Raw genomic sequence first — 14,074 nt, 5'->3', positions numbered from 1 at the left:
CATGGATGATTTCCATTATGGCCCTTTAAATGACACCAATAAGTTGAAGTTAACTGTAACCTTCTGAGTTGAAGTGGCATCTCTCCCATTTCTACCAGTAAATCTGACGTTTTAGTTGTTCTGGCTCCTGTACATAACCTCAAGGCTCCATACTGAATATTATCTAATTTTTGGAGTAATGTTGCTGATTCTGATCCATAAGCTATACTGTCATAATAAAAATCTGTGTATTTTGTCTTCAATGCTTTTCTCTCAGCACTCCACTCACTCCCCACCAAACACCTCATTACATTTAAAACTCTCTTACATTTATCCACTACTTTGTGAATATGAACTTTCTAACTGAGTTCTTCCTCCAGCCATAAACCCAAAAACTTAAATTTCTTTACCCTTTCTAACTCATAACTATATGTTTTAATAAGTTCTTCCTCGTAAAAAATAAAGTCTTTGTTTCGTCTATAGAAATTTTAAATCCCCATTTAAAAGACCAGTCTTCTATAATATTAATTACTTCTTGTATCTTTTTAACAATGAAATAATTTTTTTTTACCCCTCTTCCAGATTGCTCCATCATCAGCAAATAAAGAAAACCCCCATTCCACTCTCCAAATTGTCCAACATATCGTTAATCATAATAGAAAGCCCCCAAAGGACTCACTACACTTCCCTGAGGTGTAACATTTTCAACAAAAACTTTTCTGACAAATGTCCTATTCTTACTTGTATTGATTTATCTTGTAAAAAAATCTTTTATCCAATAAAACACTGATCCACTAATTCCCATTATTTTCAATTTAATTAAAAAAAACCTTCTTTCCACATCATCAAAGAAAACAGCCACCACACTCTCCTTATTAACTTGAGCTGAACTCTCTGCCGGTTACCTGTCCAGGTGTCGTTCCTGTGGCTTTTATTTGTTGTTGCACACGGAGCAGAAGGAGCTGATCGAGCTGAGCGCCTCAATTCCAACCCATTAAACTTTGAACTTGCGGTGATTTATCTTTTTGAGTTTTGTTACTTCATCATTAAGCAGAAAATAACAGAATCATAATTCCCATGTATTGCACGTGTTTATTTCAACAACCTTAATTAAGAGGTTGTTGAAAACTTGGTGTAAACTTGTTTCATGTAAATATCAACTCTCATTATGAACTGCTCTCAACAAGTCAACATCGAGTTTGTCTCTAGAAGTCCAGTAAAAACAGTTTTTCCTGTCTTTGTTTCATGTGGTAAAAGTTCTGTCTGCTGGGAACTAAAACCACCTAAACTAAAAAAGCACATTGTTGCAGCCAACTGGATCACATGATGGGTCACATTAGGTATTTACTGTTAGGATCCCGAGTTGTTGACTCGTTTTGGAATTGATTTGATTTGAGTTTCACTATTATTTTGTGTTCCTTAAGTATTTTGTCTTTGATAAGATCATCTTGTTTCTGTTTTCTGTCAAGTCTCCCGTTTTGGCCGGGAAACCTCTACTTCTCAATCAACTCCCCGCCCGGCACTTTTTTTCAGTCGTTACTTCTGTTTAATCCATTGTTTTTTCCGAGCCGCCTTTAAACGCAGCATGAGCGCCCGACGCAACATTCCCAAGCTCAGTATAGTGAGTCTAGTAATGCTGTTGGGTGAAGGTAATTCTCTGCCTGCAGTTTTATGATTACTGCTGATGATCAAGTGAAAAGAGAGCTGGAGAAACTTCACCCTGGGAAAATCCCTGGTCCGACAATATCAGCCCGAAGGTCCTAAAGACATGTTCAGGTCAGTTAAATGGAGTCAGCAGTACCTCTTTAATGTGAGCCTGAAACTCCATAAAGTACCAGAACTATGGAAAATATGGTGCTTGGTCCCAGTGCCAAAGGAGGTTGTTCCAAAAGTACTTGACCGACTATAGACCTTTAACTCTGACCTCTCACTTTATGAAGGTTATGAAGAGGCTGGTTCTGGTACATCTGAGGACTCAGGTGGATGTAATCCAGGAACCTCTCCAGTTTGCCGTAACACCTGCCCCACAGTGGATGATGCATTTATGTGCTGCAGAAGGCCTACTGATCCCCTGACAACCTGACACCATTGTCCTCATCCTTTTCTTTGACTTCATCAGCCTTCAACACCATCCAGGCAGGGTTACTACGCCAGAAGCTGGTTAAAATGGACATAGACGTATCATTCATCACCTGGATCATCGACTGTCTGACAGCCAGACCTCAGTTTGTGAGATTACAGAGCTGCATGTCAGACAGTCTGATATGTAACACTGCAGCTCCCCAGGGAATTGTGCCGTCTCCCTTTCTATTCACCTCCTACAGCTGAAGGGAGCCAGAATTTATCAGTGTAAATGTCACAGAAGATTTGAAAATGAGATTCATCCTTTCCAGTACAGACATCAGGTAGAGTCGCCAGGCATTAACAACAGTCACACCCAAAAAATGAAAGAAGACTCTGATGTGCCACCGCTTGTTTCTACGTCTGTGGGACACATGGCCACACACTGGTCAACAAGATCCACCCCACCCATGTGTTGGTTTTAAAGGGCCACCATGTAGGGTCTTTAGACACTGATCTTTCTTTGTTTTTTCTTCAGCCATCTTTGGGCCTTGTCTTCAGGGGACTGGCCAGCACAGGTCAATGCCATGTGGACAACTGACCTGTCAAGCCAATGTATGACAGTGATCTTTCAACAGAGCAGGTCCCTCTGCCTTCTTCTTTCAGTTGTTTTCCACTCTTGAGTTTCTGACCTGTGCCATAGATGCCTGGGTCTTTCAATGCCTCAATGAATTGAATGCTGCAGAAGAAATTGTCAAAAAAATATTTACTCTCCTGGAAAAGGTGGAAAGTCTCCATCAAAGTCATTGTCTTGGACTTTCCAGACATATTTTCAGGGTTGAGTGCAGGCAACAATATTGAGAATATTGCTCTGGACAGGTACCATGTGGACATTTTCTTCAGCTCCCTCATTATGCTGACCTTCCTCTGCATCCTGTCCATCATCATCTTGACTTTCAGCATCCTGACTGTCTGCGTCTCCTTCATCATCCACATCTCCTGTGTCTCTAGTGTCCTCTGGCAGCCACTCCTCATCTCTGCTGCCTCATCATCAGAGGAGTTAGAGAGACTTTTCAGGACTATTTTATAGTGTTGTTTATGCTTTGCTGCATTGTGATCTAATTGTACTAACACAAACTACAACTGATCTGCACAAAAAAAATTTTAAACTAACTTATAGATAGATAGATTACACAACAACATAACATATAAAAAAACAAGAAAAAATAAAATCTTATAAAAGTCTTGCATACCAATATTTCTACAGAGCCGACTGGTATCTTAGCGCACTGAGAGGAATGGGAAAACTTTACAATAAGACAGTTCAATGAGCTGCACTGTGTTGGACACATGGTGAATCACAATTTCCTACCTATTAGAAATAAAATTTTCTAAACTAAATTAATAATATTGTTTCATAGATACTTCTGCATATCAGCATGTTTTTACGTCTAGGATCCTCCTAAAATAGAAGGACTGACAAGATATTCCAAGAAAGGTCAACAAGTGTGTCTGCCAGCCATCTTGGATTCCAATTACATCGGGGGCAGAAGGGGTGCTTATGTTTCCCCCTACAAAATGCCACCCTGGGCTGTTGCCCATATCAGAAACCACCACTGCTCTCATCAGACTTAAGGCAGGACTCTGGCTGGTTCGCTCCAAAATGTTAACTTCCAGTCAAAAATTACTTTAAACATAAATACAGCAGGGCTGAAAAAAGTTGGTGCTTGATTCTGTTTATACTGACTGCATAGCAGACTACACAGTATGGAGGCACCTTTGAGCCAATCTGTGTTTGTTCAATAAATACAGTGTTTTTGTTATCAGGTTTATTACATTCAACACTGCCAGAATCTATAATCACAGACTCAGTGAATCTATAATTCACTAGTAACCAACAACATGGTTAGTGTGTCATGTTGTTGATTTTTTAATTCAGTTTTTATAATGACTACTACTGAAAAATTTTAACTGTTAGGTATTTATTTAGCTTGCTAACTAAATATTAAGTTTGTTGTTCAGAGGAAGCACACTACACCTGAGCCAGAAAACCAAGGTCAACAAAATTTTAGGCAAATCTATAAGTTAAATATTCAAAATTAACATTTTGAATATTTAATTTAAAAATGTATATATACAGCTGCTCTTCAAAGAAACATCAAAACAAGTCAGAGCCTGACTATATTATTATTACAGTCAGAAGCAGAAAATTCAACATAGCAACGACTCCAGTTTCAGAAAGTTTTCTTCATTTCTCAGCTGGCATCTAAATTAACTTCTTATCTAAAATTATATAATCTATAGTCTCTACTGAGCAGAACAAATGAACACATGAATGGATCTGGTAATTCACTTCTTCACCACTTTGCTACAACAGTCACTATGGTGAATATGTCTTTGTGACAATAAAAGCATGATGGTATTTAAAAAAATAAATTATGTATAAAGATATTCACTTGTGCATTTTTATCTGCAAAAGAAAAACACAATAAAACTGTAATTCTATTTGTTCAGGTGGTTTTAGGTTTTCAGAAAATCTGAAACATATTAGCAATGTTAACATTTTAGAATAGAATAGAATTCAACTTTATTGTCATTGCACTGTCACAAGTACAAGCAACGAGATGTAGTTTGCATCTATCCAGAAGTGCTCTACGACATATAAATATGTAATATTTACAGATGTAAATATTTATTTTTAGATTAATAAATATTAAATATACATCTGTAGTCCATACAGATATTGTGTATAAATATAAATATGTAAGCTATATGCACAGATTATACAGATGTATATTTATGTATATTTGTATATGTATGTATGTATATTTCATGTCAGGTTCCTGTGAAGCAGAACATGAACATCAATAAAATGATCTTAAAGCTGGTGGATCATCAGGTTTTTTATAAAACTGTACAAATGTCTGAGGTTGGTTTCACATGGAGTAATTCATTTCCTGACGATGGTGGTAAAACTTCACCCTGCAATCGGCAGGTTGCTGGTTTAATTCCCGCTTCACCGATCTCTGTCATTGTGTCCTTCTGCAAGACAGTTCAGTCGTCTTGCCTGCTGGTGCTGATCAGAGAACCTGGTGGTGTCAATGTTTGGTATCATCACTTCTGTTAGAAAAAGGCAACAAACCTATTAGATTTTAATGGAAACATCCAGACAGCTGCTCAACCAGAATCCTTGATATCAGATTTTAGACTATAAAGACGTTTATTTCATTCCTTAGAGAAAATAATCAAACTTATGTAAGCTATATGCACAGAACAATAACCAGAAAAAACTATCTATCCTATATTATTATTATTATTATTATTATTATTATTATTATTATTATTATTATTATTATTATTATTATTAATGCTATTATTGTTATTATTATTATTATTATTGTTAAGTAAAGAACAAAGTTCTTCTTACCTTGTACATTTAAACGGACTCCCTGTTCTTCTTCTTCTGCTTGGTCCTTTCATGTAGAAGACGAGACAAATTATTGACTAAACTAAATATTGTTATCAATATCTGTTCACATTACAGTTCAGTTAAAAACCTACTTACCCTTTGGGGTTTTTGTCGTTTTGTACAAATGTCTGTTAAAAATTAAATGTTACAATTATTAAAACAGTAAAAAATAAAATGCTGATAATATTTTAACTACAGTTTTTTTCCAACTCACTTGGTATTTTAATTTTTTTAGTTTTCCAGAGAACAACAACAATTGCTGCTGCAACTAATAAAAAAATCACCAAAAACAAAACACCGATCACAATTCCTGTGGTGGTGTAACTTTTTCCTCCACATTCAGCATCAGTTGAAGCTGTTCCTGCTTTTATCAGATGAAGGTTTTCTTTTTCACATCTGAAATAACAGAAACATGAATCCAGGTAAATCATTTGGTAAAACATTATCCTGTGTTTATGCTGTTTGTAAGAGACCAGCTTACTGTGTGTGAGGCTGACATGACAACATTGTTCCATCAGAAAATGATCCACTGCTGCATTCAGAGCATTCTGTGTCTGTGGAGGCTGTTCCTGGAGAAACACAAATCACTTTAAAGTTAGTCAGAAGATTCTGATCTGATTTTTAGTTCTGACCAACATGTAACTCAGTTTATTCTTTTCAAAAGTCAGAATTCATCTAAAAATAAAAGCATTTATGTGTTGAAGAGAATCAGACCAACCATTCCTGCTGATGTAATGTCCTGGTTCACAGCTCCTGTGTTTCTGTGCTACAGAACAACCTCCTGATTTAAGGTCTGTACAGTAGAATCCCTCCATTGGTTCACAAACTGTGTCTGCAGTTATTACACATTGTTGCTTTTCCTTCAGCCCAGCTCCTGTGAACATATTCAGATTACACATGTAAGGAGAAAACTAACAGCAACATGGTGAATCTCATTTAAGTGAGACAGAATAGTTTCTCCAAGTGAATGAAAAGAGACATCTCAATGAATGATTTGCTATAACACAAAATTAAATATTTGGGCTTAATTCAGTCCATTAGAACCAGAACCTTGAGGTTCTCCAATACTGAGTGTCTTTGAAAACATCAGCAGAGACGACCACAGATGCTGCATGTTCACATCCCACCCACAATAGCGAGGAACAGATTGTATAATAGAAAAGCTCACTGCCTGAGGTAGAACTGTTATGTTAACCCCTTAGTGTGCGAAAAGCACCTTTAGAATCTAGAAAGGTATTTGCCCACAGATGCCCTCATGTAGAACTGCCCTTGCCCACCTGCAATGTGTGATTAAATCATTAATGTGTGATTAAATCATTAATGTGTGATTACATCATTAAAAGTAGCATGCTGAAAAGGACCAACAACATGGAGTTCAATCAGTGAGCTCATTTTCTTCTGTAAGATAAAAGCCATTCTAAAGATTTTGGGTCTTTCATCTTTAAACTCTGCATATATTTTGACCACAGGTGTTTGTGGCCGTGAATTAATTTTTTAGGCAAAAATAAAAAAACAAGTTGAAAAGTCACAAACATAACTGCACCTGAATCACAGTTAGAGCATGGATTACATCTCTTCAGTCCATTTGGCAGGTCCATATACGTCCCATCTGAACAACTCTGACAGATTGTACTTCTAAACTCTGTGCAGTCTGTTTTGACTCTATAGCCTGATGGAAAATAAACAGTTTATCATTTTAAAGAATAAGATGGGTTGCATGATGAACAAGATTCAGGCAATGAAAGCAGCCTACCTATAACAGAGTATAAATATCAGAATAAACAATGATTCATAACTGGAACATACCAGCAGGACACATAGGACAGCACTCTTCTCCTATGTTGTATTCAGTTATATGACATCTGAAGGATTTGACTCCGATTTTTGTCATTTGAATTACCTGTGAAAAGAAAAACATTTTTTTTAACAATTAGGATCAGATTCTAGCTGACAGCAGCATTTCCCTTTAAGATCAGTTATTGTTTATCCTGCTTTGATGAAACATTTTAGCAGTTATATGTCAGCATAACATTAATTTATACCAACAATTATTTATATTATTAGATTAGCTTCTAATAGAGGTCAACCTGTTCTTAGCATTAGTTGCTGCAATTATTGAATTTAATTCAGTTTATTTATGAAGTTTCAATTCATAATCTTAAGGAACTTTACAAGACTATACACTCCAAAAAGCTACAATCTATACAATTCAATTATAGATATTTAAATTTGCAACTAAAAAAACACCAGAACACTGATTACAATTCCTGTGATGTTGGAACTTTTTCCTCCACATTCAGCATCAGTTGAAGCTGTTCCTGCTTTTATCAGATGAAGGTTTTTGTTTTCACATCTGAAATAACAGAAACATGAATGCAGGTAAATCATTTGGTAAAACATTATCCTGTGTTTATGCTGTTTGTAAGAGACCAGCTTACTGTGTGTGAGGCTGACATGACAACATTGTTCCATCAGAAAATGATCCACTGCTGCATTCAGAGCATTCTGTGTCTGTGGAGGCTGTTCCTGGAGAAACACAAATCACTTTAAAGTTAGTCAGAAGATTCTGATCTGATTTTTAGTTCTGACCAACATGTAACTCAGTTTATTCTTTTCAAAAGTCAGAATTCATCTAAAAATAAAAGCATTTATGTGTTGAAGAGAATCAGACCAACCCATCCTGCTGATGTAATGTCCTGGTTCACAGCTCCTGTGTTTCTGTGCTACAGAACAACCTCCTGATTTAAGGTCTGTACAGTAGAATCCCTCCATTGGTTCACAAACTGTGTCTGTAGTTATTTCACATTGTCGCTTTACTTTCAGCCCAGCTCCTGTGAACATGTTCAGATTATACATGTATGGAGAAAACTAACAGCAACATGGTGAATCTCAAGACATCTTTAAGTCAGACAGTTTGTCCAGCTGAATAATATCTGAATCGTTTACATAATTTACATTTGTGTTCAAAATAACAGCAACATCACTAACCAGATTTAGCACTGATTTTATAGGCATTATATTTCTACATTGTAAGTGAATATGTATCAGATGTAAAGAGACAGAAAACAACAAACCCAACTTTCATGAACTGAAAGTAGAAAAGGAACAACATGGAGTGAGTGAAGCATTTATTGCTGAAATATAAAAGATTTTAACACTGCAGATATTTAGAACACAGATGTTTGTGTAGTTGAGGAAGCAGATGTGAAAATGATTTCATGAAAAAAATAAATAAATACAAATATAATACAAAGTCAACATAACTGCACCTGAGTCACAGGTAGAACATGGATTACATCTCTTCAGTCCATTTGGCAGGTCCATAAATGTCCCATCTGAACATGTCTGACAGATTGTCCTTTTAAACTCAGTGCAGTCTGTTTTGACCCGATGGCCTGTTGGAAAATAAACAGTTTATCATTTTAAAGAATAAGATGGGTTGCAGGTTGAACAAGATTCAGGCAATGAAAGCAGCCTACCTATAACAGAGTATATATATCAGAATAAACAATAATTCATAACTGGAACATACCAACATTACACATAGGACAGCACTCTTCTCCTATCCTGTATTCAGTTAGATGACATCTGATGGAATCGACTCTGAAGTTTCTCATCAGAATCACCTGTTAAAAGAAAAACATTTTTTTTAACAATTAGGATCAGATTCTAGCTGACAGCAGCATTTCCCTTTAAGATCATTTATTGTTTATCCTGCTTTGATGAAACATTTTAGCAGTTCTATGTCAGCATAACATTAATTTATATCAACACTTATTTAGATTATTAGATTAGCTTCAACCTGTCCTTAGTATTAGTTGCTGCAATTATCGAATTTAATTCATTTTATTTATGAAGTTTCAATTCACAACACATTTCATCTTAAGGAACTTTACAAGACTATCCACCCAGAATAGCTACAATCTATACAATTCAATTACAGATGTCCAAATTTGATTACATTCTTCTGCTTTTGCTTTTCTGTGAAACCTAAATGTTTCAGGTCATAAAATACAATTTACATATCAGAAAAGCATAACCCAAGTATATACAAAAGTTTTTTTTATTTTTGTAAAGATAATTTTATTTATCATGAAAATACCAAACCTACAGTCTGACCGGTTGAAACAGAAAATCCCTTCATTAGAACCTCTCTGACAACATGAAGTAACTAAAAGATCTCAAACTGCAACACTTAACATGCTGAGCTAAAGTGATTTAAAATGAGAAATAAATTCACTGACATCCATCAGACTGGAAAACCTTCCATCACAAAGGCTGGGATGACAGAGAACCTCAGAGAGAACCATGATCCACAGATGGAGAACTTATGAATTCATTTAGACTCATTTTTCATTGTAAGTTAATATTTATTGTGACTGAGTGGTTTTTGTTTTTGTGCTGTTTTTCTGTCTCTCTACATGCTGCCAGTCTTGGCCAGGTCTTTATTTTACAAAAGATCTTTTGAACTCAGTGGGATAAAAAATGGCTAAATGAAGTTCTAATTATTATATTATTATTATTATTTATGGAACAGTGAAGATTATTCCAACGATACAAAGTCCACCAAAATGACTCCAAGAGGAATCAACAATCTGTCCAGACAAACTTGTTGATCTAGGTTCACATAAGAAGCAGAAGAACATTTAAACGTCTGAAGGCCTCACTGCCTCAGTTAAGGTCAGAGGTCATGGATAGACAATAAGAAAGAGAGAATGGGTAAAGTGGCCTTTATAAGAGAGATTCAATTTCAGAACCACTGCTGACCCAAAACAACATAAAGGTCCATCTCACATCAACTAAAAAAAAACTCCTGATAACTCTTGACATTTAGGGAGATATGTTTTTATTGTTCATGACTATATCCCAGTTAAACAAAGCAGCATTCTACTGCTTATTGTTTATTTGTTATTATTTGTTGCCCAGGTGTGTCTGCTCTCTTTGTTTCTAATAAACACTCATCCACCTCTGATCTGCAGGACTACAAGCACTGGTCTCTGATCAAATTCATCAGACCTTCCTCCAGATCTATCAAACGAACCAGGACACCTGCACCACTGGCCTGGTGCTGTTCATCAGCCGATGGCCAAGGAAAGGATGAGGGAGGCGAGGAGGCGTCAGGGAATCAGAACCTACAGTGTTGTGAAAGCGTTTGCCCCTCTCCAGGTTTCCTCTCGTTTTACATGTTTGTCAGTGTTTCAGAACATCAAGCCCATTTAAATATTTGTCAAAGACAGCACAAGTAAAAACACAAAATGCAGGTTTAAATGACGATGTTCATCATTAAGGGAGAAACAATTCAAACCTAGAGATTGCCACAAAGCCTAATAACTGTTTGGGTCACTCTTAGCAGCAGCAACTGCAGTCCAGCATTAAGGACAACATGAAGAGATCCTGCATGTTAGGTCATAAAAACACACTACCACCACGTTTTACTGTTGGTGTGATCTTTTTCTGTAATGCAGTTACGCTAACACCAGATACAGTGGGACACACACCTTCCAAACAGTTCACAGAACGTTTTCCTAAAAGTCTGGAGGATCATCAGGGTGAGTTGTGAAAAAACTGAGATGAGAATTAATGTTCTTTCTCATGTGTTCCTAAATTTCTTTGGAACTCAGCATGATGTTTTGCTTTTGAGGGTCTTTCGGCGTTCTTCACTATGTCGGACAGGCAAAACACCAGATGGAGGCAAAGCTAAACTAAGCAAAAAAGGTCATGCAACGCTCTCTACTGGTCAACAGGCTGTGTGCTCTTACAAAGAATAATATGCTTCAGCCTTGGCACTTTTTAGCACAATCTGGTGTGAGATCTCAAAGCTGACAGAGTACAATTCTTGAAACAAAATATACTAAAATCAAAGTACACAATTTAAAAAATAGATACTTTGAAGAGTACAAATACACCAACAATCAGTAACATCAGTACATGTCATACGTTTTCACCTCTGACAGTAAAACCCTCTGGCAACATTCTGGCATATTTTAAACATTTTAAAATATGCATGTTGTGTGTAACAAACACAGGAATTTGTTTTCAAGACATGTCAAACTTAAGAAGAAACTGTAAAACCATGGATCTGATTCTGAAGACAGAGTTCAAATCATTTATAAAATTACCATTTTGTAAAAAAACAACAACAACAAAACGAACACTTTCCTAATAAATATATCCATTGCTTTGTCATAAATAAATTTACCAGCAGCATAGATGTTGTTGCCCAAGATGTCATTGTCAAAGGCAGGATGAGGATGAAACTTGTCTGGAACAGAAATCCTCTAATAGAGGATGAACCAAATTGTGACTCTTAATGCTGAAGGTCAACGTCTGTAAAACAGGAAACACAAACACATTGTTAACCTGTAGGAACTCTGGGAACTGTAGCATGAAGCAGGGCTGCAGAATGTTAGGAAATCATGCAGCATGTGATGCTGTTGTTGAATGTTGAGGTGATAATATGACTTGTGATAAATTAATGGCTAAATATTATTGATGTCTTTCTTCTACAGTTTTTGCAAACAAACACATTGAGAAAATAAATTAAAGTTCTAAATCTGCTGTAGTTGTAATCTCTCAATGACTTTGTCATCTTAAAGCCTGGAAAATATTTTCTACTGTATTAAACAAAAATATCACTGGTCTATAGATAAACACATTTAATACCTTTTGTATATTATGAAACTTTCAAGTAACAGCAACAGTAATATTTTTCTGGTTACAAATTATTTTATTCCTGTTTATTACTTTTTGTTTGATGTCATCTGTTGATATTATTGTGCTGCGAACAAGATGCTTATTTTTTGTTATTATATTTATTCAAATATTGGATGAAACTAGTTTGAAATTAGATTTGTAGTTTATACTTTAAATTAGGCGCGCGACCCAACGCGGCGTCGCGACCGCTGAGTGATGACGTCACGCGGATTGGAAAGTCCCCGTGTTCACGCGCTCAACGTGAACTCTTAAGATAAAACCTTGATATCTCTCATCAATAAACAACGAGAGCAGCAAATTAACCTAAGAAAATAAACTGACAGGTTTCATGTCTAAATCTGTTTTACTGACGTGATAAAAGCGATTTGTTTGTTACTCTTTCATTTCACCCATAAATTAACATAAGACGAGACAGTTTTTTTTGCCAAACAAAGATAAACAGTTTTAACTAAACCAGTAGCAACACTAGTTTTCATAACTTTGTTTCAAACTAATCCCTGAACTACAGAACAGAACTCCTCTCCTTTAAAGTTCATATTTTCAGTCTTCAGTGTTTCTCCACCCAGTTCTTCTAACAGAGGAAAACTACCGTCGTTTATGGACCTTCATTAAAAACACAGAGGCATAAAATGAGCAGCTTACAATGTAATTTTACCTGAAGTCTTACATCGCGATGAAGTTAGTTTTCAGGTGAATGTTCATCATCGTCAGACATTCACTTTATGATTTCATTTGGTCAACAACGTCCTAAGATCCGTGGGTTTTTTTGCTTTTCGTTGGTTTTCAGGTTTGCGACAGGAAGCTCTGCACATTCCTCGAGTTATGCGCATAGCTGGGCAAACTGAAAAGGATCGTCCTCCTTTCTGCAAATATGATTGTGCTGAACATGAATCTGAAAGGTTTTCTTTTTCCCTTTTCTGCAACAAAGTAAAATCAACAACACTGTTAGGAAACAGAGACGGACAAACTGGTGACACAGGAACTGTTTGATATTTATACGAGATAAATCAAAGTCTTTTATAATCTTTTCTATCTCCCAGCCAAAAGAATTTAAATAATTTTTTCCCTTTTCCCAACTAGGTTTTAACATTTCTTGACATGGATGATTTTTATTATGGCTACCAGACTCTCTGTCATCTTTCACATGTTTTTCCTTACCTCTTCCTCTACCTATCGGAGTCCATTCGACAAAATCCACATCATCATCATCATCATCATCATCATCATCATCATCATCATCATCATCATCATCATCATCATCATCATCATCATCATCATCATCATCATCATCACCATCATCACCATCTACCTTTTTTGTCATCCCAATCCAGTAGCTCCAGTTTATGCCAACCGCCATAAAAACCAGTTTGTCGGGCAGGCTCATTGTGTCGCGTCAAACTTTTCCAAAAAAAAAATGTTGATTGATGCCAGAGGTAACTTTGTATCCTGTACAAGAGTTCAGCTGCAGAAATGTGTCTAGCAGCTCCACGGCCACGAGAGTTTTCAGCAGGACGGAGCTCAGATCATGGCAGCGCAGTTACTGTAGTAAAGGCAGTTCCGTTGTGCAAGAGCAAAAACATGGCCTGTGGCGGTTTCAGCATAAAATTGATTTACGTTACTTTTTTAAAAAAAATTTATTTTTACATTTTTATTGAATATTTATTATGGGAAGCACGTTTCCGCCACTCTGAATAAAATGATCTTCTTATAGGAATATTGGGAAATGAAGGAAAGCTAGCGGATATTTCACCAATCTGCTTTCCTTACAGATTAATTAAAAAAAACAACATTTAATAGACGTAAAGTAGTGTCGCTACACACGCTTGTACAGTAGGTGGCGGTATGCACCTC

General features: G+C 36.2%; 1 protein-coding gene across 2 annotated transcripts; it reads right to left on the bottom strand.

Annotated features, from left to right (window-relative positions):
• Window positions 1–4,796: 4,796 nt before the first annotated feature.
• LOC111606209 (proprotein convertase subtilisin/kexin type 5-like) lies at window positions 4,797–13,112 on the bottom strand. Of its 2 annotated transcripts, none has more exons than XM_023326245.1 (15): window positions 12,879–13,112; window positions 11,709–11,836; window positions 9,042–9,135; window positions 8,779–8,904; window positions 8,185–8,340; window positions 7,948–8,035; window positions 7,772–7,862; window positions 7,316–7,409; window positions 7,053–7,178; window positions 6,228–6,383; window positions 5,991–6,078; window positions 5,724–5,905; window positions 5,606–5,637; window positions 5,468–5,513; window positions 4,797–5,160 (listed from the first exon to the last, which is right to left on the bottom strand). In XM_023326245.1, exons 2-15 carry the CDS (start codon window positions 11,739–11,741, stop codon window positions 5,057–5,059), a joined length of 1,416 nt encoding a protein of 471 aa, XP_023182013.1. In that variant the 5' UTR covers window positions 11,742–11,836; window positions 12,879–13,112; the 3' UTR covers window positions 4,797–5,056. The 2 variants fall into 2 exon arrangements, with proteins under 2 accessions (XP_023182013.1, XP_023182066.1); XM_023326298.1 differs by having other exon boundaries at window positions 12,891–13,112.
• Window positions 13,113–14,074: the final 962 nt, after the last annotated feature.

This window comes from Xiphophorus maculatus, chromosome 1 (genome assembly GCF_002775205.1).
Source record: "Xiphophorus maculatus strain JP 163 A chromosome 1, X_maculatus-5.0-male, whole genome shotgun sequence".
NCBI classification, from domain to species: Eukaryota; Metazoa; Chordata; class Actinopteri; order Cyprinodontiformes; family Poeciliidae; genus Xiphophorus; species Xiphophorus maculatus.
Note: the sequence above shows the minus strand (reverse complement) of the source record. Positions and strands in the feature narration are given on the sequence as shown.